Source organism: Rattus norvegicus, chromosome 3 (genome assembly GCF_036323735.1).
Source record: "Rattus norvegicus strain BN/NHsdMcwi chromosome 3, GRCr8, whole genome shotgun sequence".
NCBI lineage: Eukaryota > Metazoa > Chordata > Mammalia > Rodentia > Muridae > Rattus > Rattus norvegicus.
Window position 1 is genome coordinate 175,768,135 of NC_086021.1, and position 22,843 is coordinate 175,790,977.

Here is a 22,843-nt window from a genome sequence, read left to right on the forward strand (position 1 = left end):
AGGGAGGCAGCAGATGCTTCTGCCTTCCACATAACCTTCCCAAACTGCCCAACTGGCACACCTTGTCCTGACTGGTCCTGAGCTCTCACAATTCACCTCTCTACCCCACTGAGCCTCCCTGAACACCTGAAGTAAAGCCTGACCCCTGAGGCGGCGCCACCAGATGCCGCCTTGCTGACTCCTGGGCTTTGTGCCAAGAGTTACCAACTCAGTTCTCCTGCCACTCCAGTGCCACGGCTCACGAAAGCCACCAGACTCCTGCATCTGCCACGCCATGCCCAGAACAGCTGTTCCTCTTGGCCTTGTTGTGGCCGACACTTGTCACTCAGACCTTGGTTGGAATGTAACCTCCGATAGGAAGCTATCTCACCCACCCTGGCTGAGTCCGCTCCACAGCTCTCCCTCTACATCAGTGCACAACTGCCTGTGGGGTTCGCTGGCCCGGGGACCCTTTATTAATCTGTGTACTCCTCTGTGACGATTGATTCCTGGAGGGACAGTCATCTCCCTGTGGGCAGAAGTCTGCCTGCTCAGTTCCTGCTGCTGGCTGGCAACAGGGAGAGAGTAAGGGAAGGAGAGAGGGAGGGGAGTAAGGGAAGGAGAGAGGGAGGGAGGGAGAGAGGGAGGGAGGGAGAGAGGGAGGGAGGGAGAGAGGGAGGGAGGGAGAGAGGGAAGGAGGGAGAGAGGGAGGGAGGGAGAGAGGGAGGGAGGGAGAGAGGGAGGGAAGGAGAGAGGGAGGGAGAGAGGGAGGGAAGGAGAGAGGGAGAGAGGGAGAGAGGGAGTGAAGGAGAGAGGGAGAGAGGGAGAGAGGGAGGGAAGGAGAGAGGGAGGGAAGGAGAGAGGGAGGGAGGGAGAGAGGGAGGAAGGGAGAGAGGGAGGGAGGGAAGGAATTAATTTTTGTCTCTCTAATCTGAGGATGCTGGAAGGCAGGTGCACACGCACACGCACACACATGCACACGCACACACCTACGCACGCGCGCGCACACACACACACACACACACAATGTTCTCCCACAGTACACAGATTTTACCACTGAAATGTGAAGTCTGTTCATTTCTGAGTGGGGCACAAACTGGCCACTTCTTCACACCTGTCCCTGTAACATGATGATGTGAATGGAGGCCATAGCACGTGTTCTCAGTGCTCTGGCCAGTGCAGTGCTATGTGCCACTGTGTCCCCACTGCATCCCCACTGCGTCCCCACTGCATCCCCACTGCGTCCCCACTGTATCTCCACTGTGTTCCCCATTACATTCCCACTGCATCCCCACTGCGTCCCCACTGCGTCCCCACTGCGTCCCCACTGTATCTCCACTGTGTTCCCCATTACATTCCCACTGCATTCCCACTGCATCCCCACTGCGTCCCCACTGCGTCCCCACTGTATCTCCACTGTGTTCCCCATTACATTCCCACTGTATTACCACTGTGTCCCCCACTGAATCCCCCACTGCATCCCCACTGTGTCCCTATTACATCCCCACTACACCCCCACTGTGTTCCCATTGCATCCCCACTGTGTTCCCATTGCATCCCCACTGCGTCCCCACTGCATCCCCACTGTGTTCCCACTGCATCCCCACTGCATCCCCACTGTGTTCCCACTGCATCCCCACTGCATCCCCGCTGCATTCCCACTGTGTTCCAATCGCATCCTCACTGCGTTCCCACTGCACCCCTACTGTGTTCCCACTGCAATCCCATTGCTCTCCCACTGCATCCTCCAGTCTTTCTCTTTCCTTAATTATCACTCATGGAGACCCAGTGCCCAAAGTCATGCAGCAAGAAGGCACAGGGAGTAAGACGCAGACCCAGTCTGACTGAAAGGCTTAAAAGGCTATGAGGGTAAGTCCACAGCCAGGTTGTCGCCCTCCAGTAGCTGACAGGAGAGAAAGCAATGACTGGGGAAGACTGAAGATGCTGAAGAGAGATTGAAATGAATGCTGTAGATCAGATTAAGGGCTGGAGGGCCTGTGTTGCAGCCACCTATTTATTCTCCTTACAGGAGGGACCAGGGGCTCCTGGAGCTGCACACTGGCTGGGAAGGGGTGTTGGAAGCTCAGGCAGGTGCAGAGGGAAGCCAAGCCTGAAGAAGCTGCCTCTTAATGGGGAGTCAGTTCCTCTGGGCCCTGTGGTTACATGAGCTGTAGTGCTGGCTAGGGTTCAAATGGGCAGCAAGAGAAATCTCTAATCCTTCCTGAGGAGTCAGGCCTCAGAAGCCTTAATCACAGACAGGTTATCCCATCCGGCTGGGCTGGCAGGAAGGCTCTCCCATATAAATACCCCGGGGCAGAAGCGGGGCGGGCCACTGCTAGAGAAAAGGCTCCTTCCAGGCCCTTCCCACCATCTCCAGCTAGCTCCCACAGAACTCCTGGGCCCAGTGTTCTCCTTTTCACAGAGCCTCAGAGAGGCAGAGCCAGGACTCTTAGCCCCCAAGGACAATGGATGAAAAGTGTTGGTTCCCCCAACACCCAGCCCTGGCATGTTTAATGCCAGGCCTCAGGCCTACCCTGGGCTATTTCTTAACTCCAAAGGCTCCAATGGGCAACATGGACACCCAGTAGGGCTTTCTGTTTTCATACATCTAAACCCAAGTCCCTGACATTCCGGCTCCTGCCCTCCACGGGCTCCATCAGGTCGTCTTGCTTCTGCAAACTGTTCCCTACCGAGGGACACACACCTTGCTGGCCACTGTCCACAGAGGCCTCGACTTGTCCCTTCCCCAATACTATCGGCTCAGCCTCTTCTGTGTACACGGTGGCCCGCGGGGCAGGTCTCCTGACTCAGACTATCTAAACGCCTGCCCCACACATGGGTCTCCAATCTCATCTTTTCCTCCCAGGACAACCGACATTATTCCTCCTCAGTGCCCTGGCCACCGAGCTCCAGCCTGCCTCAGACCCACATCAGACCCACCCGACCTCATCTCCCTCATCTTCTAAACATAGCCCCAGTGACCTACGCCTACACCGTGGCAGAACAGAACACAGATGGAAAGAGTGTGGCTAGCCCACTGAGTCAGGAAGATCTCGGCCTCTACCCTGTACTTAGGAATCAGATTGCACAGCAGGTCAGGAGCAAATGCAGCGGACAGACCTGGCAGAGCGCTGCCAGCCTTGACCCTCATCTGAGCCTGCTCCACAGGCCTGAGGGGCATTAGGTGGCTGTGTGAGGAGGTCTCGGGCAAAAGAAAGGGCGTGTGGGGCAGGGTGGGATGGGAAGGTGGCCAGCTGGGGATAAGGGCACACAAGCCACTCACTTGCCAAGGAAGCACTTGGGGACGGTGCTCAGCTTCCGTCGGCGGTCCTTGATCAAGTTCACCTTCTTGCTCATCATCATGTGATACAGCTTCTCCCCCTTCTCCGCAATCATGACGTATGCGTCGCGCTCCATGCCCAGCTTCAGGCCTGCATGGGGACATGATTGCCATGGGGACACAGGAGGCAGCCAGGGGGCCTCTGGCATTCATGGCTCCCGCCTTCAACCTAGCATAGCTGCGGAGCACTTCCTGACCCCTGGTTACTGCCACACACACCTGTCAGGGACTGCTAGACTAGATGGGGACCCACGGAGGTTAAGTCCTGGTTAACTGGTGGTGCCTTAATTCAGAGCTAAGCTCCAAAGCCTTGTCCTGTCCCTCCACACTACACACACACACAGCTCTGCCCCCCATGCCATATCCCCATCCCCAACTCTACTCATGCGCTCTCTGATCCCCACCATCTAGACAATAACAGTATCAGTGAATAAGTGCTTCCCAGTCCCAGACACATGTCCCATGCCCCAGAGAAAAGAGACACAATGACTCCCAGTTTACAAACAAGAAGTTGGGGCCCGGGGAACTATGCCATCTGAACAGAAAACGTGGTACCAAAATTTTGCCCCAAAATGTTTTGCTCAGGATTCCAATCTGAAACTCTGACCACAGACCACAGTGTGAGCCCAGCCCTGTGCGCCCAGCCCTGAGGTTGAACTTTAGACAGCACTCACTTCTAAGGACAAGGCCCCCCTTGGACCACACACACCTCTTAAGGACATAAACCCTGTGCTAACCCCAGCTCTTGATTATAACCACAAAAGTACTGCTCAGTCCCACCCAGTCAGGCCAACTCCCTGCCCCTACCCCAGGACTGACCCCGCCCAGGCCTGAGCAGTTTCAGAGGTTCAGCCCTTGACCATCCAAAGGCCAAAGCCAAAAGCCTATCTGGCCTCCCGGCATTTTAATACATTCTGGCTTGATATTTAAGTGCCCCATTTTCTCTAGAAAATAGGCAGGGACACCGTGCTAGGGACAGTGACTTGGGAGGTATGGAGCAGGGTGAGAGGCAGTTGGCCTAGATGACCGTGTTAAAGGGCAGGCCTGAGACTATGGTGAACTCCTGAACAGAGAGCAGCGATGAGGGGTTCAGGGGTGGCACCAAGGGTGTGCTTCAGCACTGGTTGGAGGAGAGCCTGCGACACGGGCTCAGAGGGTGATGGAACTGTGGCAAACATGAGGTGTCTGTGATCCATAGAACAGCTGGGATTTCAGGTCGGCGGGATGTGCATGGGGGAAACTGAGGCCCTGTTTGCTTCTGTGTAAACCCGGGGGACAGGGGTGACTGTGGGGGTAGAAACATGTTGAGTTTGCAAGGATGGCCATTCCACAGCCTTGGGCAACATAGTCAGAATCTGCAGCAAGAGAGTGAATCCACCTCAGCTCAGGTCACTGAAGTAACTTGTCCCAAGTCCCAGGCCCTCAAGTTAGTTCCCAGACTGCACATCTTAGGGCCCAGTCATGGCTCAGAGAGCATCCAAGCCTGGCCTCTCACCTCAACCCCTGCGCTGTCTTTCTGTGAACCACCTTAGTGACTGTGTCCTAAGGGGCTCTCCACTGTGACAAGGACCATCCCCCAGATTCCTATTCAGTGACAGCATACAAATGCTTGGGCAAGCACCTGAGTAGTGGGGGTGAGGGGGAGAACATGATGTTTCCAGAGGCTCAGGGTGACCAGGAAGCCACCTCCGGACCGTAGTGCAATTGACTGTTGCTACCAGGTCCCAACGTAGTCGCAGAGGTCCCCGCCCAACAAAATACCCTTCTGCAAGGGACCTAGACCTCCACATACACAGTTCTCCTCCTGGGAGAGGAGAGGCCCCCCACCCTCTGCGGCAGCCCAGGGCCAGTCTAGGCACCCACTCTCTCGCTGCTCCCGCTCTCGGATCAGGGCGTCCAGCCACTTCTGCTTCTCCTCTGCTGTCTTGGCCATACACACAAACCACTTGTTTTTGGCTGTATTGTGGATCTTCCAGCCATTGGTGACGGTGTAGCCATTGCTGTGGTAATCGGCTGGTAGGGGCAGGAGGCAAACATGGGTCAGTACACAGATGGCAACAATCAAAAACCCACAGAACGATGGCCACCACCAGGGCCAGGCCTGGGGAGCTAAACAAGTGCTCTTCCTGCCTTTCCCCCAGCAAGTGCTCTTCCTGCCTTTCCCCAGCAAGTGCTCCCTCCTGGCTTCTCTCTCATGGACAAAGAAGACCTGCACAGACCACCTTCCGACAGCACAGTGACACAGGTGTCCTGACCCCTTATGTGGGCACAAGCATAGTGGCGGGAGATTCTTGCCCAGAGCTCAGGAAAGCAGCCCTCTCTGAAAGCATGATGTCAAACGGTACCTAGGAATATGGAGTCCTGCCACACCCTGAACCTAAGGAGAGGGCCTACGGGTGTGCCATGGCCCAGAACCACTCAGAATCTTCCCCAGATAGGCTCACAGAACATCTACTGAGATGTAGTATCTCTCGTCCCAGTACTGAATGGCTGAAACTATCCTAAGTTGGTCGCCTGCCTGTGGATTGTTCCTGCAGTGCGTGCTATCCAACCACAGGAAACAGGGTCTGTCCAGCACTATGTGAGACATGAATGCAACCCAGGGTCAGTACCCTGAGCACGAGAGCCAGGTATAACACGTAAGACCACATGACTATTTGCTTACAAAAGCATGTCCATATAGCCACCATACATCTAAAGCCACTTTAATATGCATAAGTTTAAAAGCCAGAGGAATTTAAAGAAAAATACCTGGTAAGGGAGGCTGAGGAGGTAATGACTTGTTTTTAGTCAGTGTCTCACTAAATAGCCCTGGCTGGCCTGGAACTCACGAGGTAAACCAGATGGTCTCAAACTCACAGAGACCAGCCTGCCTCTGCCCCAGGTGCTGGGGATTAAAGGTGTACACTACTGTACCAAACACAGTAAAAATATTTTTAAGCAGGAAAAAAAAAAGGACTGTATTATAAAGCACAGACAGTGTAGGTCTGGAGAAATGGCTCAGTGGTTAAGAGCACTGGCTGCTCTTCCAGAGGACCGGGGTTCAATTCCCAGCACCCACATGGTGGCTCACAACCATCTGCCACTCGAGTTCCACAGCATCCACCCTCCTCTGGCCTCCATGGGCACTGCACCCATGGTGCACATAGGCATAAAGGCAGGCAAAACATGCATCCACATAAAGGAAGAACAAAATGGTGGAAACACTCAATGAAGACATCGTCACTTATGGGGCAGAAGGGCTGGGTTGCCCTGTGCTGAGTTCTCAGCTCCAGGACTGTACTTTGCTAAGTTCTAGTGCTTTTCTTCAGGTAAGTTACATTCAACAATACAGGAGACGTACATCACAGACAGCGCCAGGGAGGGCAGGGAGAGAGAGGTTTAGAGGAGAGGGCAGGGCCCACCTGTCCCGTCTTCCACATTCTCCACTTCCATGACCTCAGTGTTGATCCGACCCCTGAAGATGTACAGGGAGCCGTTGATGGACTTGGTCCTCTTGGTAGATTTCTTGCTCCCAGTGACCCTGAAAGACAATGGTAAGTCAGCATTCCCTACAAGGGGCAGCATCATAGAGGGGCGTGCCCAGGGCAGGGAGGAGCTCCGGGCTAGGGTGAAGCACATGGGGTGTCTGCTGGTGGGCAGGCGACTTGGGTGAGTCTCTTCTCTGCTGGCCATTGTTTCTCATCTGGAAATCGGTTGATTGCTCTGTTGACCTCGCAGATCCATTCTTCAGTTAATGGGGACCTCGTGGAAGACCAACAGGAAGTACAGAAACCCAGTCCCCTGGGCTAGCAAGTGGGAGCGGGCACTGATTTCTAACAGATGGTACCTCTCAAATTGAAACCAGAATAGAGAAGACAAGCGTATATCCACCTGCTCACCCATCCATCTATAACCATCTCCCTACCGTCCATACGCCAGCATCCACTCACCTACCATCTGTATATCCACCATCCATATAACCATCACACACACACACACACACACACACACAGACACACACACAGACACACACACACAGACACACACAGACACACACACAGACACACACGCGCGCGCACACACACACAGACACAGACACACACGCGTGCGCACACACACACAGACACACACACACAGAGACACACACAGACACAGACACACAGACACACACACAGACACACACACAGAGACACACAGACACACAAACACATACACACACAGACACACACAGACACACACAGAGACACACACACACAGACACACAAACACATACACACACACATAAACACACACATATACACAGACACACACACAGGCACAAACACACACACACACGCACACACACACTCCATTTATCCATAATCCAGCCAGGACTCACCTGCCCACTCAGCTCTAACCATCTACTGATGTTACCTGTAATCCACCCACCCATTCATTCACCCACCCGCAAACCCGTTCATCCATCTATTCATTTCATTGACCACCTATCCATATGCTATCATCCCCATTCATCCATCTACTTACCTTCCAACCACCCGTCTATGTTATCCATTCATTCACCTACCCATCTCCCACCTACCCCCAACTCATGCTTTCACTTGGGGGGACCCTGTAGCCCACACATTCAGTCACTACAGCCTGAATGTGGCACCCTTCACATCCATCTGCTGACTTCCAAACTCTGATATTAAGAGTGGGGGGGGGGGGATAAGGCCTTGAGAGGAGAGGTGGGCAGACGGCAGAGGTTGGTGGCATCTCATGAATGGGATGAGTCTCTTTACAAAGAGACCTCGAAGAGGTACTTCAACCCCTTGCACCAGGCCAGGACGCAGCAGAAGCCTTGCTGGACACTGGTCTCCTGGTGCCTTAAACCCTTAGGCTTCTCACGTGGCAGACACTTGAAGACATGTGTCCTTTAAGATACCGGTTACAGTCACCCAAACAAATTAAGACACCAAACAAAAGAACGCCTGGCCAGGGCTTCCCATGGACAGGGTACCAAGTGGGGCCGCATATTCAGTGCTCACAAATGGCCGGTGGGTGCCAGGCACTCTGCTCAGTGCTGGCCCAGCAGGGAAACACGAGAAATCTTGGAGAGCTTGTCTTCTGTTGGGAGAGGTGGTATAGAGCACAGAGAGAGACACCAGTCGGAGCAAGACCCCTCTGTGCCTCCTTGATCCACTGGGTGGACCTTCTTTACCCATAGCCAGCTAGGGCTATGGCCAGACCTCTCTTCTCTACCTGAGGCCAAGTCACCGCAGCTGGGTAAGTCACGCAGGGTGTGCAGAGTAGGCTGAGGACCCTGGACCACAATGTGGCTAGACACCCCTGAGAACGCAGCTATATTGGGGGAGACCTGGGCTCCTGCTGGATGTGCAAGTCAAGTGGTGAGGGTTGCAGCAGTGGGGGACGAGTGTGGCTTTCAGACCCAGGCTCCAAGGGTCTGTGATGAGTGAGGAACAGATGCTGTGAGAGTTAGAGGGACCCTGTGCTTCCTCAGGGACTGGCTGCCTGAACTCTGCTTTATTATAAAGTTACAAGCATGGGTGTGTTTGTGTACACCCCAAAGTCCACCCTTCTGCTTCCATGTATGAACAGGTATGCATGCATGTACACGTATGTGTGTGCATCTGAAGTGTATGCAGGTACACTGATATCTGGGAATACATGCAAGTATGTAGATGTTGTATACGCCCGAGTACGTATGTTTGCATATGCAGGACAAACATGTGTGAATGCATGGGTGTACGTGTGTATGGATATGCATCAATTCATATGTGGTTATCTGCCTGTGTACATGAGTGTGCTTCAGTCTGTGAGCATGCAGGTCCTATGTACACACACATACATCCTGCTGGTCTGTTCTCAGAGAATCCTAAGTGACAGAGACCTTAATGTAACCTACTGGGAATGAGGAAGAACTAAGGGATAAGTTTGGGACAGGAGTGTTGTCCAGAAGACAAGACGAGCTCAGACGCATGTGAGCTGCGTGCAAAACATCCAAGGGAAGCGGAAGGGGAATGGTCTCCTCAGCCTCACCCATGAGCCTTCACCACCCCAGCCACTTCCCAGTGGTGCCTGGATGCGTCTTGTTCGCTCTGTAAAGCATGCCCTCCGGGACGACAGTGCTTCAGCCCCACATAACAGACACAAGAACAGCGTTCGCCCAGAGTCACACGGCGGCAGCAGGGCCTGGTGCTAACTCTGGCCTCTCAGAACAGAGTGGGCAGCAACAGGATATGAGACTTAGCTCTTCCGGGCCTCAGTTTCCCCTACTGTAACTGAGAAGGTCGACTTTTAAAACACCCCCTTCCTCCTTTGGTGGCCGAAGGGAGGCCTCTGCTTCTAAATCAGCAAGGATACTCCGTGCCACTGTTGATGGAGACTGCTCCACCCACATCCCAGACAGGGACCAACTGAGCCAGCAGCTGCCTGGCCACGTCAGGTACTTCCTATGGTCACTCCTTCTGGCTGTTAATCTAGAGGCAGGACACTGGCCTCATGCCTGGTCCTTTTGGGAGACAAGTGTACCCTTTCCCTAGGGCCAGTTCCCTGTGTCACTAAGAAGAGAGTGGCCATTAGAGGATGTAGCCTGGCCACAGGAAAGCCGGCGACAGTCCCAGCAGAAGCCAAGATGGAGGAAGTCACTGCTATTCCTCCCAGGACAGGTGACAGAGAAAGAAGGGCCTGGCAAGGAAGCCAGGGGCTGAGCAAGCCCAGCTCAGCCAGCAGCTGGGAGCTGTCCATGGAATGCTAAAGGGATATTCTGTTTCCCAAACCCCAGTACGCTCCGGGAAAAGCACCTGCCTCTAGCATCCAGGGCAAGGAAGGGTTACAGGGTGACATTTCATAGTAGCCTTAGGATTGTCTAAGGAGGCCTCTAGGGGTGGTCGCAGCAGGACAGGAGACACAAGACAGCAATGGAGATGTGCACAAAGCAAGCAGGAGAACACCTGGGAAAGAGGCAGGTGAACATGTCTACACTGGGAGATGGCACAAAGGGAGACTGAGGCCCGTGGCAGGAAGGACCAACCCCCAGAACAAAAAAGAGGGGCAGAAGGAGGGGCTCTGTGTCCTAGGGCTGCCCACAGGTGACACCAAGTACCCAGGGGTGAGTGTGGGGTCCATAGGGGTGGCACCAGCAGCCAGCCCTAACTTCACCCTTCACCTTCGCAATGACCCTGTGAGGTGCACTCAGTAGCATCCCGTTTTACAAGCAAGGAAACTGAGGCACAGGCAGGAGAAGTCATGGAGCTTGAGAAGTGGCCGAACTCTAAATCAAACACAGAGGACAGATGTGGGTCCTGCGGCATAAGAGGAGACTGAGCCTGCGTGGAGCACGCGGAACAGCCACCAGTGCCTCGTGGCCAGCTTTCTCACACAGTGAGGCTCTAAGGCTACAGTCCTTAAGACCACGATGCCGTGCGTGCGATCCAGCCTGGGCGCAGAGAAGCCCCTGGAAGGCCACCGTTTCACTCTCAGGACAGGCGCCCTCTGCCCAGTACCCTTCTCCCCAACCTCCTTTCTCCCTCTCCCCATTCACAGTGCATTTGAAGAACCAGCCAATGACCCTGGCAGCCATCGTCCCAACCCTGCCCTCCAGGCACATGCTGCTCTGCTGACCACTATCTACTGAGCCTTGACCCATACCCTCCCTATTAGCAGACCGCTCAGTCACCCACCAGCCACCAACACTCCTATGCTCAGGCCCCACTCCATCATCTCCATCATCTACCAAGCAAGTCTATGCCCGCCTCCACAGCCCATCTTCCTCTCAACAGCCATGCTTGCCCCAACTCACCAACCCGCACTCTAGCTAACCACCTCCTAACCAACCTCTCTTCTCCCTGCGCCCCCTCCCCCATCTCTTCTCATTCTCTCTTCATCTCCAGCTCTCAACCCCTCATCCCCAGGAGCAACAGACTCCTCATCCACCATTCATCCTTTCCAACCTCCCTCGTCTATCCCCTCCCGCCTTCGCCCCCACATCACCAGGCTCAAGGGGTCACTCATCCACTCCCTCACCTTCTTCATTCATTCCCTCCTTTACCGATCATCTGCTCCCCACTCCTTCATCCCCAGGTTAAACAGATCCCTCATCACCCTCTTCCTTCCTCCTCCTCCAACCCCACAGGTACCACATTCTTCCCTCTCCCTTCTGAACCCACTATCCATCCACCATCCGAGCCTCCAGGGGTCTCTCCATCCCTCTTCCCACTGCCCCACACCCCACTTGACACTTCCAACCACACACAACTGTACCTGCCACCCGTCCCTCACGCCTGGTCCCCACAGAGGGCGAGCGAGAGGTGAAGGTGCTGACAAGCTGGTTGTTTCTCCCCCTGCCCAACGGGGAGAGCTTTCTCCCCTCCCACTCTGCACCCTGGAGACATTAGGATCTCAGGATGCTGGTGAACTTCCACAACCATCTAGAGCTGCTGTATGATGCTGTGTTCCGGGGGCACAAGGAAAATATGACTGGGACCCACGGAAGCATAATGCTAATACATGAACCACTTCACATATTAAAAACATATGGCAAGATACCTCCTTACTACTTTCCCAAACTTGTCTTAGAATATCTCCAGGAATACTCAGAAGGAAAAGCAAAGCCCAGAGAGGGACACTGACAAGCCTGAGGTGTCACCTGGAGAAAGGGCCATCCATCTGGCATTGCCCTTTTCTATCTGTTTCTATCACCATGGTGGCCAGCCTCAGCCACAGCAGATCCCCTGGGCAGCCAGACCCTGCCCCAGCCTCCTGGACAGCCTGGTCCTGTCCCACCAGCTCACCTAGATTTCCGCTTGCAGTAGACGAGCAAGTTGTCGAAGAGGAAGAAGGCTCTCTCTTGGATGTTGCCTGCAGAGATCTTCAGCAGAGTGCCCTGAAGGAGAAGCTGGGTGCAGATGTCTGTGAGGTTCGAGCCCTGAGGGGGCAATGGAGGGTAGCCGTGAGCAGCAAGAACACGTCACCTGAAGTTTCTTCCCTTGCTGCAGAGGGGACACCCTGACACCCTGACAAAAGCAACTCAAGGGAGAAAGGGTTTATTTCAGCCCCGCAGTTCAGGGTTACAGTCCATCACGGCTGGGTAGTCTGGGTAGCTGGCTGCATCCCATCCACAATCAGGAAGCAGAGAGCCATGAATGGCCCCTGCTGCTCAGCTCTCTCTGTATCACACAGCCCAGGATCCCAACCAGGGAATGGTCCTGCCACAACTACAGTGGATCTTTCCAGACTCATCCCTCACTGACATACCTGGAGGCTGAGAGACATGCCTGTCTCCGAGGTGATTTTAGACCCCGTCAGACCGACAATAACATCGAGCACCTTTCCCTCCATACCCCCTAAATCCCTATCGGTCTCCACAGGCAAAGCTCTCAGCAGACCGACAGCCAACGCAATGTGATGGAGGACCGAGTGGGCCATCAGTGGACTGCGCGTCCCTTTACAGGAGACACTCGGAGGTGCAGGGAGCTGACAAACTCCTGTGGCTAACGGCAGGCCCTAGGGCTCAGCATCTGGTCCCATGAGGGATTGTCTGGGTTCTGTCTGGGTGTCCTGTGGTCTGTCTTTCCCTGCGATCTATTGGCAATCTGCCACGTTAAGCCTTCCCCACAGATATGCACTTTTGTAAGATCAGGAGATTATTAGCACCTACCGACCTTCCCCGGGATGCAGGAGGAGCTCGGCAGATGCTGAGTGGGAATGTTAGGGCAGGACTATGGGAGTGATGGATCCAGAGAAGGCTGTGTGCAGCTTCGGGCACTACCAAGGGCTGTGGGATGGGTGTCACACAAACTAACATAGCTGGTATGCTGAGCGGCAATGACAAGATTGGGGCAGAAGACCAGGAGAGGTGTTAAGGAGGAGCACAGACAGGAAGTAGGAAAGTCCTGCTAGCAGGAGTCCACAGAGCCAGCACCTAGTAGGTCTATGTGGAGTCCTGGGAGGGTCGGGCCAGGTCATACAGATTTCAAGAGCTGAGGAGAGGGAAGTGAATGGAATCATGGCGAGCTCAGAACCCCTCGCTCAGATAGCCCAGATCCTTGCTCCCCTCAGTTCATCCTGGGCACCGAGTTTCGCAGGCATTGGTTGTCTGACCAATGACCTACATTCCCCAGCTTCTCTGGCACCAAGCATGGTCCAAATGACCAAATCACACCAAGGAGCCGGCGACACGTGACTAACTTGAAGTAGGTCTCTAGCCCCTCTCCCCACTTCCTTATCTCTTTCCAGAGATGCAAGATAGCCATCGGGGTTAGGGAAGGGCACTGGTGACAGACGTGTCCAAGGCACAGGAAGGAAATAGTGCTGTTGGAGCAAAGCCACCCACCCAGCCCGGTTGGCCACACATCCTGCTCTGAAATGCACTGTGAGCTCCTTGGAGTCACCCCCTCGGTCCCATGGCAACCAGGACATGCCAGTGTGTGTCTAGAGGCTGGGAAGAGCTGAGGACATTGGCCTGTGACACAGTAGGAAGGTAGGCCACATGGCACTTGCTTCGAAAGCCATGAGTGGTCCCTACAGCCAAAGGAGCCAGATGCCAGGTTGGCTGCCTTACCTGTCATCTTGCCTGCTGAACACACCATCCTACCAACTCAGGGAAGGCAGAGGGCTGTACTGCTAATGCCACAGAAAACCAGGCCCTCCTGTGGTCGCCGGTCTCTCGCTCACACAAGTGGGAACATTTTCTCTCCCACCTTCCACTGTGATCAAGGCCAAACCTCAATGCCCCTTCCAAAGTCCATCTGCAAGGGACTCTGGGAGCTAGAGGGCTCTCCTGGAGAAGATGACCAGTGAGGGAGAGTTCAGGGGACATGTCACCCCCTATTCTCTGAACAAAGCCCCAGTCTTCTCTGCAGCTAGGCCTTCCATCCAGGGTCAGGAGGCGGGTACAAGAAAGGAATATTAAATCCAGGGCCACCCAGGGCCTGGTGGGCGGGGGTGGGGTCGGTGTGGGGATGAGGGTGTCAGACAGCAATGTCTGTCCCAGAACCTTTCATCTCAGCTCTTAATCTCTCCCTCCAGCTGAGCTGGCCTTTCCTGTCTGTTGTATTTTCTGCCCTCTTTCTAGAGACACACAGGAAACTTTCAATAGTGTAGGAGGTGGGGGTTAGGAAAGTTGAGTTGGATACAGGCTGAAGAGATGGCTCAGTGGGTAAAGGGGCTTGCTGCTAAACCAGATGAATGTGAGTTCAATGCCTAGGTCCCACCCAGTAGAAGGAAAGAGCTGACTCCTATTGGGTGTCCTCTGACCTCTGACCATGCTCACACGCGCGTGCGCACACACACAAGTAAGTGTGATAAAGAAAAGTCAGTTACATATACTGTGGGGGCTACATATACCCAGGGTGGTGTGAAAGTCTGAGCCCATCAACCTGTCAGGACCTAGAATCACCTTTTAGACTTCTGGCTGTGAGGAGGGAAGATCACCTTAAACGTGGGTGGTATCATCATCTGAGTACAAAGGAGGAGAGAGCTATCTCGTCTCTGCTGGCTTCCTCTGAGTGTGCTTTGACCCGCTGTGTGAAGACACTGCTCCTCTCTACCATGACAGGCTGCACCCCCAACTGTGAGGCACAACAAACCTTCCTTCCTTCCTTCCGTGGTTTTCATCTGGCATTTTGTCACGGTGACAGGAAAATAAACTAATACAGCGAGATATGCAAATGCTGCCCTCGATGCTGGCACAAGAAGCACAAAGGCTTGTAGGTAGCAGGAAGGCGAGGCGGTACACAGTTACCGAGGGGGGAGAGGGGGGGTTGGCATGGCCCGCAGTGACAGAAGCTAAGGAAACGGGAGTCTCAGTGGCAGCTACTGTGAGGCGCGGCAGTGTTATCAAGTTTTCTACAGGAACTTGAAATCTTGGATTTTATGTTTCACTGAAAATCAGCTCAAGCCACTTGTAAGCCACCACTTGGCCAAACAAAGGCACCAGCCTGTGAGCTACAGCTGCCGCTGGGGGCCCAGCCGCCTCAGGCCAGGGCCCTGACCACACACCTCCCAGCCTTCGATGTGAGACTGCAGCTGCTCCAGGGCCTCCAGCTTCTCCATCTGCCTCTTGGTCTCATTGATGTTGGAGCAGACGGTCTTCATGGCTTGCAGGGCGCTCTGTACCGCGGAATGGTCAGGGTGTTTGCCCGGGGTCCTCTTAGATAACTCCTAGTGTGGGAAGCGGCAGAAAAGAGGGTGATCAGTCCAGGGGCATAGGCCCCCGGCAGAGGGAGAGTCATGCCGAACCAGTGTGCCAAAGGGCTGGGGAGCAAAGCCCACACTTGCCGGCTCGTTCTTGTGAGTGCCGGTCTGCACGGAGAACCAACTAGATTTGGGGTCACCTAGAAGATACATCTCTGGGTGTCTAGGAGGACGCTTCCAGAGAGGTTTGACAGGATGAGCCAGCCTTGAATATGGGCAGGGGCTTCCAGACGGAACGAAGTGGAGAACAGTAGCTGAGCACCAGCATTCACCCCTGTCTGCTCCCTGACTGCGTGCACAGAGACCATCTATGCCCCTACCTGCTCCTCCCTCAAGGACCGTACCCAAAATCCATGAACTGCAATAAACCCTCCCTCCCTTACGCTGATTTTGTGAGATATTTTATTCCATCGATAAGAAGGTAACCGAGACATTCACTTGTCTCCTCCCTCATTCATTAACTCACTATACGAGTGGCATCTTGAGCGTCCTCAAAGGTAGACTCAGTATACAAGAAAACAGACAAAAACACTGCCTGGTGGGTATCGTGGCCCAATACAGAGGCCAAAAAGCAAAGAAAAAAATCAGTGGGCAGCAGTAAGAAATGCCCGGAGAAGTTGGAATAGACCACATATGAGCATTGAACAGGGAGGTTGGGTGGGAACAGGCAGAGGGAACAACCTGGCAGGCAGCCGGGAGAGCAGGCGCAAAGGGCGAGAGGTAGGAAACATGGTGAATGACAAGAGATGGCAGGTGACTGGGGTCGGGGGTGGTCACAGAACAGGGAGATGGGCAGGCCACAGAGGTGGCCACAGACCCTGGTTGCCCCAGCTTTCTTAGTGAAATGGACAGGGGGAAATGCCCCCTGGGGCTCGTGCATGGCTCAGTGATAACCACTTGTCTTACGTATGTGTTCAAGGCTCACCCTGAATAAACGAACAGGCCTCTCGCCCAGAGGACACAAGACAGAGTGCATAAAGCATCCAGCCCAGCTGCCATCAGTTGACCCTTGTCTCAGACACAGGCAGGAACGTTATCAGGGCTGGACAGTGTTTTCCAGGGACGTGGCTCCATGAAGACCAGGCTAGCCTCACACTTGTCATTGAAGAATCCTAAACTCCTGACCCTCCGGCCCCTGCATCCTGAGAGCTGGGATTAAAGGCGTGTGTCACCACGGTCAGTTTGTGCAGTGCCGAGGGCAGAAGTCAGGGCTTCCTGCATCCTAGTCTATCACTCTACCAACTCACCTCCTGGCCGATCTCAACCAAAAGATCCCAGTCAGCCATCACCAGGTGTGGTAGGTGAGCCGTGGAGGAGGCTCAGGGGCCAGCAGCGGTGGTGATGATGCTGAGGTGACAGTGCCTGTGCCAGGCCCTCGACTTCCTCAGTCAGGGCACTAGGACAGCATCAGAGAAGTTTCCTGAACCAGACACCCCACCCACCAGACAGCCCCGGCTTTGCCACCATACCCTTCTCTATTTCCTGTGTTCACAGTCAATGTCCCCTGCCTCTCCTGCACGGGTACCAGCGTGGCTCTGGCCACTAACTGGATAAGCACGGGTCAGTCCCTCCTCAGCCTCAGCCTCACCCTGAGTCCCCTGGCTTGGCTTGAAAGACAGGTCATAGGCTATCTAGCAAAGGAAACTGGTGGCAGCCAAAGCCACTGGGGGGGAGGGGCTGGGATCTAAACTCAGAGCCACCAGCTTGCTCAGGACAACAAGGGATCAACCAAGCACCAGCCACACTTTGGTCATCCCCCACCCCACCCCCCGCAAAAGTCCCAGGGGGCCAGAATGGCCGGCAGCTTATTCACAGACAGCACCTGTCTCCTATCCCTTACGGCCTGAGCTGGAAGTTCAGCCACTCTCAGAGCGGTCCCCACAGGCAGCCAATGCTGGGCACTCAGAAGGAGGAAAGGCTCAGTTCCCTTTCCCAGCTGACTGCCCCTACCCCTATTTCTGCCTGAGGTCAGCAATGAGGGTGGGAACAGAAACTAAGCATAAAGGACAAGCTGGTAACGGGCCAAGCTGCAGGGGAAGTGCAGACTTTGGTGTCTCTGGCCACAGGGGAGTGTTGGCCCCACGCCACGAAGTTCCAAGAACCAAGAGCCACCCTTGTGCGTGCTTCCTCTAGGTACTCTCGTCAAGCTCTTAGGGGTGCGGAGTGCGGCAGAAGAGAACTGAGCAGCGGAGAGAACCCCACGATGTATAGACTTGTTCACTTTCAACCGTGAAGGGCACTCCTGGGAAAGGAGGCCCGGGCGGTGCATCGGAGTGCAACATCAAACCAGGCCACTTCCTTACCAAGTGCTAACTCAGTGGGCTGAATTCCAAATGGAAGAACCAAGACCGTACAACCGAGGGAAGAGAACAGAGAAGGAAGCCCTTGTGATCTAGGTCAGGCGATGTGGTCTCAGACACACTCACACGTAAAGCAGCCTGGATCATGACTGGATCAGAGCCATCATGTCCCCAAGGACACGTCCCAAAGGCAGGAAGGAGAGATGGCGGAACCATGTCCAAACTAGCCAAAAAAAAAAAAAAAAGACAATCCAGGGCTGAGGGGCAGGCAGCTCAGTGGGTAAAGCATTTGCCTTGCAAGAGAGAGAACCTGATTGTGGACCCTCAGAGCCCATCTAAAAAACCAGGCATAGCATATGCACCTATAAGCCCAGAGATGGTGAGGTGGGAGGCAGAGACAGGTAGATCCCTAGAAGAAGGACCAGTGAGAGTTCTGTCTCAAACAAAAGACAGAAGGTACCTAATGACAGACACAAGGGCCTTTTGACCTCCATACATACACCATGCATGCATGGTACATGCATATGCATACATGAATGAATGAATGAATGAATGAATGAATGAATGATAAGGAAGTGAAGTGTGGGGGCGGGAGAGGGTCCAAATGTGCAGTTTAACAACTGCTGCTCTTCCAAAGAACCTGAGTTCACTTCCAAGTGACTCCAGCTCCCAGGAATCTGGCCCCTCTGGCAACCACATTCACGTGCATGTGGACTCACACACACAGACACACACACACACACACACACACACACACACACACACACACAGAGGTAAAATAAAATAATTCTTTAAAAAATAAAATTGGTTTAGAGAGGCAGTCAGAGGGATGTCTCATCAAAGGAGGCGGCTTCTGCACCCAACCCCGTTTGATCCCTGGGACCTACGACCTACATGGTAAATGGTGAGAAATCCCTGTTGAATTCAGAACTCAGCCGAACTCAGGTTTCTCTGGGTAAAGGCAGAACAGAACCAGGGTCCAAGGAGACAGACTGCCATCCTGAAAACTCAGGGACCCACACCCAAAGTGACATTGCTGTGTGAACCTACGGGGCCCAAAGAGGTATTTCTGAGAGGAACTCCGAGCTGTTTGCTAAGCACCTCGGGAGAATGGTGACCACTGGGTCTCACTAGAGTTCCAGGGGTCCAGGAGTCAGATGCAGGGGACAGCGGCTGGGTGGAGTTAATTACATCCTTACGCTGGCCAGAGTTTTCCATGAGGAAGAAGTCTGCCTTATAAAGCACCCCATCACTAGAGGCATCGAGAAGAGATTCAGGCCTCATGCACACCACGCTGCTCAAACCACTTCCTAGGCCCTGCTGCCGAGATAGAGGCAGCCCACTTCCTTAACAAGTGAACTGACCTCTCTGAAGCAAAACATGCTCACAGTGAAACCAGGTAGCATCCCCTGACGACCGACCGACGGATGCAGAAGTGAACAGAAGCTTCTCGGCAAACAGCACAATGTTTATCACAGTTACCACTGTTTCCATGGTAACTCGGTTCTTGCTGTCTCTATACAGAGTAACGACAAGGGCTGTTCAGGTGGGGATCATGCAACGGCAGCAGCTCGGAGCACTGTACACACCAGCACCGGAACCAGCATAACCAAGCATTGCCATCCCAGTGAGGAAACTGAGGCACGATCAACAGAGCCTCTAGTCCAAGACCACGGACAGGAAGTGGGGCCATGGTAGCTGCTAGCTACAGGTCTCCTCCTACTGTTCTTGTGAACTGTTTGGAAGAGGCCAGCCCTGGGCAAGGCGGGGCGGTGAGGGGTAGTAGGCCACCACACAAGCCAGGGTGTGAACCTCCCCAGCGTCGCTCTATCCCGTGTGGTTTCACAGGTGGCATGGGGTTCCAGGAAGGAAGGAAACAGGGCTTCTGCAAGCCACCTCGTGCCTCTACCTCTTGCAATCACTTATACCAAGGTGATGTCCGCAGGTACGACTCTGGGCGACTCCATCCTGTCCCCAAAGTAGGGGTGGTCCTGCCACAGTGCAGCCACAGAGTACAACGCAGGACATGAGTTTCTGATGCCAGATCCAGCCAGGCAAGAAACAAAGGTCAGGTATGGTATGCAACTGCTTGCTTGCCCGGTCTCATTGGGCTCCAACAAGGGCTTATGGGAAAACAGGACGAGAATGACTGGAGGGCAGATGTGCCATCCCAGCCACCATTCCTGACCCTCTCCTGGGCTACGGGTCCCAGAGAGGGTCCTACAGCCCAGCTTCCTGTGTAGGGTCATCTCACAGCCTGGGTCTTCCAGCCTCCACCTCAGGAAGGGAGCCTGAGACCCGCTCAGCAAGGGCTTCAGCCAGGACTCAAGTTGAGGACTCAGAGGGATAAGCCCTCTTCTCCCTGACGAAGTAAGCCCAAGGCTGCTGGTGCCTGATGGCGGAGTCACCTGAGGGGAGGGCCCACTGAGCCGGAAAGTTCAGAGAAGCACAGCTGGAGACACCGGCCTGGGCGCCCCGATAACATTTTTTGACTGAAACGGGCCTGAGTCCTGGCTGTTTTCCACTCTTTTCTGGAAAAGCAAGTTTAAGTTAGGTTTCCCAGGTGTGGAGGTGGCTAACGATATAGGATGATAAATTAGGTTTTCAGTCACCAGTGGAATGTGTCCATCGAACTAGCGTAAAGACAACATTGGGCTTGTTACTGGGAGATTCGATGAAACCCATCACTTCCTGTACCCTGGCCTTGTCAGATGCCTGAAAGTCAACACAAGGCTAGGAGGCCATGCCAGCCTCTCCACAGAGAAAAGGGGGGCCTAGAAAGGAAGGGGTGACAACCACAAGCTAGACCAAACAGAGCAACACCCCTACTTTCTGGGGCTGAGTATAGATTGGGCTTCCTATGCAAGCTCTGCTCACAAAGGCCGCTGCACCAGGCTTCTCTACCTAGCTCAGAGGGCACAGTCCTGTTCTGGTGTCCCCTCTAGTAACGCTGAGGATAACAGTGCAGTACAAGCAGAGAGAAAGGTGTGCCCCCCATTTGGCTCATGTGCTTGAATGCTTAGTCACCAGGAAGCAGAACTGTTTGGGAAGAATTAGGAGGTGTGGCCTTGGGGGAGATGTGTCCATGTGGGTCCGGCTTTGCGGTTGTAAAAAGCCTGCTGCAGGCTCTCCCCCACCCCTCAGCCTTCTCTCTCTGACTGTTACCCTGAATCAGGATGTGAAGCTCTCAGCTACTTCTCCATGTTGGCCACCGCACTTTCCACCGTGCTGATGAGCTAACCCTCAGAAGCTGGGAGCAAGCCCCCCCCCCCGTTAATGCTTTCTTTCATAATTTCCCTTGGCTACAGTGTCTGTTCATAGCAATAGAACAGTGACTAAGACAAAGGGGATCACTCAAGAAAAGGGGGGCTGGGGAAGTGGCTCAGTTGTACACGTGAGGACCTATGTAAGCTTGGATCCTTAGCCTTGTGTAACAAAGGCAGAGATAGTGTGGTGATGTGAGCCTGTATTCCCAGCACTTAGGAGGCAGAGGCAGGCAAGTCTATGAGTTTGAGGCCAGCCTGGTCTACAAAATAAAAATGGGGATCAATAGATGAAGACATTCGATATTGACCTTTGACCTCCATGCACATGTACATGAATACATACATGCACACCTCTACACTTGAGTATATAACAGACATACACACACACACCATACACACAACATACACACACCATACACACACACACCATACACACACACACCATACACACACACACCATACACACACACACCATACACACATATACAATATACACACATACAACATACACACATACACACACACATACACACACACATACACACACACATACACACACACACACACACAACATACACACACGCCAAAGAAAGAAAAATGAAGTAAGAAAACAGGAAGTGAAAACTTGTACAAGAATTTGAAAAGATGTCTACCACAGCAGAGAAAGCGAACTCCATGCAAATATCTTGAGCAATTCTACCCTGTGTGGATCCAAGGACCCAAGTCTCCAAGAGGAGCAGAGAGATAAAAATGGTGATATCTTGCAGACTTGCAGCTCCTGGGCCCTCTGGTGCAGGAGCAAGGGATGTTGGCCGCTCAGGTCCAGTGGGGAGGACTCTGCCCAGTGCAAACACAGCTGGACTTTCCCAGCGTCCTCCCAAGCCATCCTCCTGTGGCCAGCTGTGGCTTTGCCTGTGCAGGCCTGGGTCTTCACCTGACAGTGACCACTGGTGGGGTGCAGGTTGGCTACCCCTTAGTAGGATCAGCTGTGCCAAGATCCATGCTGCCCTAACTCATGGTGGGGGGCGGAGAGCTGCTGTACATGTGGCCCGGGTCTGTGATGCATGGTCAGGAGATCTCCACAACCCTCAGAGGACTAGAGTGCCAGCCTCCCAAGGAAGCCACCACAAGGGTGACACCCCCAGGCTCTACAGAGATGACAACAGGAAAACTGCAGATACTTAGGACACTCCCTTGGACAGCTGCAGCAGGAGAAGGGGGACTGAGCCCCAACACCAGCAAGCAAACCATCCTAGAGATGGACTGGAAGAAACAGCAACAAGGGGATGGATGGACAGGACAGGACAGCACCAGCTACGCAGGGGGCTGAGGAGGAAGGAGGGTGGAGAGTTCAAGGCCAACCTGGGCAACTTTACTGAGACTCTGTCTCAAAGTAAAAGAGGGTAAGGTGTAGCTCAACAATCTGGTGTTTATCTAGAGATATGACAGGCCTTGGGTGCCATTCCCAGGAAAGACAGAGAGGCAGAGAGAGACATATATGCAGATGGACAGAGTTCACAGCAATCTATACAATAAACAGAAGCAACTGAGCTAGGGTAATGCTATCATGTCAGACTGCAAACATGGCCTTCCCAGTGCTTCTAGAAGCTTCTTAAACCGAAGGACAAAGACAGCTCAACCGTACGAGGGTGAGACGCAGGCCAGAATAAGTATGTGGCTGATCAGGGTTGAAGCCGACCTGTGTCACTCAAAATAGCTCGTGTCATGAAGGATCTTAGAGGATCTTAGAGGTCCCTCTACTCGTTCTTTATCCGGCCACG

General features: G+C 53.8%; 1 protein-coding gene across 1 annotated transcript in view; it reads right to left on the reverse strand.

The window, feature by feature from the left end:
- Positions 1-22,843, reverse strand: part of Prex1 (phosphatidylinositol-3,4,5-trisphosphate-dependent Rac exchange factor 1) — a 150,826-nt gene that overhangs the window by 43,196 nt on the left and 84,787 nt on the right. Inside the window, exons 6-10 of the mRNA NM_001135718.2 lie at positions 15,302-15,463; positions 12,094-12,227; positions 6,724-6,842; positions 5,183-5,332; positions 3,263-3,410 (exon numbers count right to left, since the gene is read on the reverse strand). Coding sequence (NP_001129190.1) covers positions 3,263-3,410; positions 5,183-5,332; positions 6,724-6,842; positions 12,094-12,227; positions 15,302-15,463 — 713 coding nt within the window. The remainder of the gene's footprint in view (positions 1-3,262; positions 3,411-5,182; positions 5,333-6,723; positions 6,843-12,093; positions 12,228-15,301; positions 15,464-22,843) is intronic.